General features: G+C 46.6%; 1 protein-coding gene across 7 annotated transcripts in view; it reads left to right on the top strand.

Annotated features, from left to right (window-relative positions):
• Positions 1–346: 346 nt before the first annotated feature.
• Positions 347–6,000, top strand: part of SEPTIN6 (septin 6) — a 43,107-nt gene continuing 37,453 nt past the window's right edge. For 5 of the 7 annotated variants that reach the window (XM_045030215.1, XM_045030211.1, XM_045030214.1 and 2 more), the window contains exon 1: positions 347–445. In XM_045030215.1, coding sequence (XP_044886150.1) covers positions 416–445 — 30 coding nt within the window. In that variant the 5' untranslated portion in view covers positions 347–415. Of the gene's footprint in view, positions 446–4,497; positions 4,651–6,000 lie in introns of those variants that run through there. The other 2 variants (XM_045030213.1, XM_045030218.1) reach the window with 2 other exon arrangements.

Genomic DNA, 6,000 nt, shown 5'->3' with positions numbered 1-6,000 from the left:
GGGCGCCGCAGTGGTGCAGAGGCGGGGGAGGGGGGAGCATGGGGCGCATCTCCCCTCCCCTCCCCGGCTCGCGCGGGGCTCGTCCCTCCCTCTCCCCCCGCCCAGACACACTGTAGCCGAGACCTCGCACAGGGCTCGGGCCGGACCATTCCGCGCCGGGGGGGGGGGGTTCAGCAGCTGCCTTTGCGGGGCGCGCAGCGCGGAGGGAGCCGGCTCGGGTCCGGCCCGTGGCCGCGCGGAGGGGGGGGTGCGCGCGCAGGGGCGCGGTGCCGGGGGCGAGAGGCGGGGCGCGGCGGGCGGAGCTGCGGCTCCCTCCCCCCCCCCGGCCCGGCGCAGTGGGCGGGTTCCGGGGTAGCTCGGGCTCCCGGCCGCGCGAGGGGGCGTTTCCTGTTCGGCTTCTGGCGGCGGCGGGGCCATGGCGGCGACCGAGATCGCGCGGCAGGTGGTGAGCGCGGGGCCGGGCTGCCCGGGCCGGGGCGGGGGGGGCTCGGCGGGCGGCGCGCCGGGGCTGCCCGCCCCGGGGGGGGGGCTCGGCGGGCGTTGCCGACGCCGAATGAATGGCTGCCTGCCCCGAGCGGCTCCGTCCATCCCCGCAGCCCGGGCTGCGAGCGGGACTCGTGCCGCGCCCGTGCCCGCGCTGTTCCCCAGGGCCCCGCTGAGCTCCCGGGCCCCGCGGGCTCGCACGTCCCCATTGCTCCAGAGGCAAAGTTGGAGGCGAGCTCGGCCATCGGGTAGTTCTATAGTTCTCCCCCCGGGGGGTGGGGGGGATCCCGGCTTTCAGCCCCGCTCCCTACTTCGCGACCCCAGCTCTCCATCGCGGAGAGGGGGCAAGTGTGGCCCGCGTTTAAAGGGGAGAGTGTCTCTCGCTCCAGGGCTCTGCTGCGTTTGCAGCTCATCTGCTCCATGTCACATGTAGCTTTCTGTGCCACCGTGAAAGCCCCGGGGACTCATGAACCAGACAGGAAGGATGGGTCCCTGGTTAGGATGCTACCCTGGTGCTTGGGAGGCTGGGTTCAATTCCAGGCATGGCCACAGGCCTCCCTGTGACAAGTCACTGTGCTTCACTTCCCCCTCTGCAGAAATGATGATAGCACATCCCTGCTTTACAAGGGTGCTGTGGTGTTGCATGCAGTGCTGGGGTGCTCTAAGTGCATGCTGTAGCTAGATGTGAGTGGGGAAGGGTTCCTAGTTAATCCACCCTCTGCTGAGGATGAGAGGGAGTTGTATGCATGGTTCTAGTGGTGGTGCAACTAGAACATCCTATCACTTTAGGGTATGTCTACACAGTACTTTGGAGCCCAAAGGAGTAAGCCCCGCAGCCCTGGTGGACCAACTTAGGGTAACAGGTCTCATGCTAATGCTCTAGAAATAGCTGTGATGTTGTGGCTTGGGCTCTGGAGCCGAGGGAGGGAGATGGCTGTTAGAGCCCAAGCTGTTTTTAGAGTTCTAGCACAAGCCCCACTAGCCCAAGTCTGCCAACCCAGGTGGGGAGGCTTATTCCCATTGGATCCAAAACACTATGTAGATAACTCTTAGAGGTTAGACATGAAGGGCTTATGAGGTCATCTTGCCATAGCTGAGCATTGGAATAGAAGGCTAGTGTAGTAGTATTACCAACAAGGAATATCCTTGGTTGATCCTGTAGTTATTTGAAAAATAATGTGGCGTTGTGACTAAAACTTGGAGTTCGTATAGTTGCACTGTCCCTAACTCATCCTGTTATGATGAAATGTTGCATTTATCTAATCTTGGATCAAAAGGCTTCATAGGAAAGTGACTGGTGTCAAATCCATCATAAATGCAGTAAGAATTAACTTTTATATTTGGAGGATTAGGGATGTTAGCAAATTTTCTGTTGATTTCTAATATTAATGGGAAAGTCTTGTGCAGCTTCCATTGCTGTGAATCCTTGCTTACTTGGCATTGTCTCCCACCCATAAAGAGCCATACTTGACCATTTTTGTTCTTTGCTTATTAACAGCTCACTTTGCTAATAGACTTCCGAATCTTTCCTGCATTGCAGACATCACTTAGGACGCAAACAAGGCTCTTCCACACCTGACTATCTTGGGCCGCTCTTAATGCATGTCCCTGTGCTATTAAGCTCCATATGTTTTCTCTTTCTGAGTAGTATTCGATTTAGCTCCTTTTGCATTTTTCTCCAGCTGCTCATGGCACACCTGCTCTGGCTTCATTCTTGGCACATGTCCCAAATATTTCCATCTCCTTTTCTGGATAACTCTAGCTCGAAGGGGCTGTGGAACACAGATGACTCTCTGCATTTGTTATAAATTGATTTAATTTAATACCTATTTTTCTGTGGCATTTACTTTTGAAGGCATTCAGATATTTGTCTGTACTTTTGGCGGATTTCCAGCTTTCATATCCATATGTTAAGATAGAAATAACATTTGAGTTGAATATTCAATTTGGTTTCTAAGCTGTAAATTTTCGATGACCACATCTTGGGTAAACTGGTGATGGCAGCCTTTGCCTTGCCAGTTAGTGACATTATTTCCTTCTGGACATCCCCCTTGGCATATTGTCATGGTATGAAAATCGGCACACTTCTTTGCCTTCTAAAATAAAACTCAGCATTGCATTCTCGTAAAGGGATGCTGCATAGGACTGTTAAACACTCATGTGATATGGCTACTGTTGCAAGGCAAGGCAGACAGCTAGTTATTTGCAGTGTGTGATTTTAAAACATTTTTTTTTTAGACAGACAAAAAATGAATATGTCACCAACTGAAAATGTCTTTATCCTGATAGATGACTCGTGCTGTTGTAGACCCAGACTTGAGGCAGTGGTTTGTTGTGCAGTCAGTGGTAGCATGGTGGATCAGAACACCACTGTTATCTTTTGAGAGCAGTTTACGTTGTATAAGAAGGGTGGGGGTTGATGGCACCAGGGATTTGTTGTAGGGATACATAACCTTTCATCCCTGTGTTGTCACTGATACCAGCCCAGGGCAGTAGTAATGGAAAATTATTACCATTTAATGGCTGTTGAGTGGTCTCTATGAAATAAGTGTGGTATCGATCCAGTTTTCAGGGAACATGCATCCACAGCACAGAAATGATTGCTGTTATTGTCAGCCTCTGCGGAGATGCAAAGAATGAACTCCCCCTTTACCTCTAGGAGGCAGTTCTTTCAGCTCATGGTTGCGGCACCTTAGCAGGGCAGTGTAGATGAGCTTCGGCTACCTTCTCTGTAGATGAGAGTTGTGAATCTGACACCTTTAATGAGCAATAAAATCCTGATCCTGCAAGCTGATCAAATAGGCCCCATGTAGGCATTAGGCTTCTGCCCATGATGAAGTCAGTGGGTCTCTGCTTGGATGAAGGGGTTCATGTTGGGGAGAGGAGGTCAGCTTGCAGGATCAGGGCCTAGATTTGCATAGGAAGCTGTCCTATGTAATTTATATAGTATAAGATTGAAAGTAATGGGAGGAGGGGTGCTGACCGTTTTTCTTATCCTATTTTTTTGGGTGAGGGAATTTTTCCTGGGAAAATATCCAAATAGTCTGACATCTCTGCAACCTTTGGCAAGGGCATCAAGAAGTGTTAGCAATGGAGCTGTCACAGTCAGAAATTGCAGAAGCACTTGACTGTTCTTGGATGTTGAATGGATGATCAGTGCAGTCAAGTTAAAGAGGAGAGTGCCATGGTTTCTTCTTGGTGAATTCAAAACCACTTTTTTTTAAATTCGCCTACTGATTTATTCAGTAATAACTGGGAAAGAAAAAGAAACATGAAGCCTTTTCCTTCACAAATGTAATCTGAAGTATAGCTATTTACACTGCCCATCAGGGATTTCTGTCATTGCATAAAAGAACCACATACTTGTACAAGTCAGAAGTAGTCAGTGAAAGTGCTATTTTAGGCTGTCTTCTGATCAGAGCCAACCGGGGTCTAAATTAAGTGAGTATCATAATACAGAATCTTTGCTCCCAGAAAGTGAAGTTGCTCCAAAATTCTTCTTGCTTAAAGATGAAGTGAAAATCTTTTTATCTGTTAAACAGTTAGATACTACCTAGATAACATTATCAAAGGACAAACTTCTTAGAAGAAACAGTCAGATAGTGGCCTGACCCAAATAAGCTCTTTTTTTGTACAAGTTTCTGGACAACTTCTTTGTTAAGAAACATTAGAAAATGTGTGACCCAGGTTGTACATCCCGGACTCTACCTTAAAAAACTCTTATTAAGGGCAGTCCATGGCAGAAGCTCTCGAGCGCATCCAAGCAGATGCAGTACAAAATACTGCACCGACTGAAATGTTTTCATTCAGTTTTGAGCAAAATTAATTCAGATCTGCACTGAAGTACTCAGTATGATTTGTCACCCTCACTCATACCTTGTTTATGACCTAGACATTACATGTCGCAATATCCTGAGTACTGAGCCTTCATTTTGTACATTGAGGCTCTGGTCCTGAAAACATGTATTTGCATAAATAGGCTGCGGCCAGGCAGACCATTTTTGGTCCATGAGTCTCCTCTCCCCACAGATTTTCTCATTTCTGATGATTTTCTGGTATGCCCCAAGCAGTCTGAGTCTAAACCATTACTTTCCAATATGTTTCACTGCTTCTTATCTCTCAACTTCTGGACTGAAGTGCCAAGGAAAATTAGTGGAGCTTTCTTAGGTGAGCTCCACTATATTTCATAGTGATGGGTTTTATTTTATGACTGTTCTAATGTCCATATTTCAGGGCTGTTTATGTTCCAACTCTCCTTCCTTAAGAGTGTATAGCAGCTTGATATGCCAAGTTATTTTTACATTGTCTTTGTGTTTTAATGGGGAGGTTAATGTACTATGATTAAAAAATCAGTTATTTACACGGTATTTGCTGCTTTGTCTGTAACGGATGTGCAGTGTGGTTTAACAGCATTTTAAAACCACAGGTGACTAGAGAAGAGTGAACAGGAAGCGCATTGTAGCTAGAGTTCTTCTTGGTGAAATGTGTCTTGCCTCTTGTTCCATCCGTATCGCATTTATATTTAGGGATGAAGAGAGAAAATATGTTCTGAATGAGAGCCTATACTTCTCCCCACATTCCCGGTAGCAAATTGGGTTGGGTTCTTAGAGTTTGTGTTTTAGGTAGTATTCCAGCACTGCAGATTTTAAGATTTGGTATTGAAAATGCACTTGACATTTCTTCCTGTCTCCAGTTAGAATCCTGCTTGTGATTCCGTCTCTGTTGCTTTTGTTAGTGCTCATCAGTGGAGTGTTTCCACTAGGTTACTGCGGTAGCGACTCACACTTAGTGGAGACAAAACATTGCCTGAGATTATTCTGTCAGTTTTTATTTTAGTGTGCGTATGTTAATCTATGCTTGCAAAGGCTGAGTGTATTACAACCTGATTCACCTCTTCTTCCTCCTGTGTACAATATTCTCTAATTGCTACTCCTTTTTGAATTACTGGAATGCAGAGCTGCACACTCAGAAGGCCTTTGAGATAAAATAAAATCCCTTGGGTAACTAGAATGGATTCCTCTTATAAACATGATTTGGAGGCAAGGTGCTTTGGAATTCATCAAGCGCCATATTTGGTGAACATGTTGGCAGGAGGAAGCAGACTCGCACACAAAATATGGCTGGGGGAACATATTTACACATAACAAGGCTGTAAATATGGCTAATGGCTCGAATGTATTGTGGAGCCTCAGATTAAAAAAAAAAAAGCATTTCTTGATAGCATTTTCCCTGTTCTAAAATATAGGTTAGTTCAATGAAAGAAAAACACATTTTATGGCCTTTTAAAAAAGGATTTTAGATATGTAAAGATATAAATCTGAGACTAAAATAAAGTGACATTGAGTGGCATTCTCTCACACTGGTTTTGGCCACCTGATTACTGTAATACTTCTGACAAAGTAATGATGTGTTTGAAAAGCCGAATGTGAATTTTCTGCACTGGAGAGTGAAATGCCTTATTTAGGGAGATGCCTTGAGTGAGAGAAATGTCATTTGTGGGGGAAAAACTGTTCTTGC

This window comes from Mauremys mutica, chromosome 9, assembly GCF_020497125.1.
Source record: "Mauremys mutica isolate MM-2020 ecotype Southern chromosome 9, ASM2049712v1, whole genome shotgun sequence".
In the NCBI taxonomy this organism is placed as follows: Eukaryota; Metazoa; Chordata; order Testudines; family Geoemydidae; genus Mauremys; species Mauremys mutica.
The sequence above is the reverse complement of the archived record's forward strand: the minus strand, read 5'-3'. Positions and strand labels throughout refer to the sequence as shown.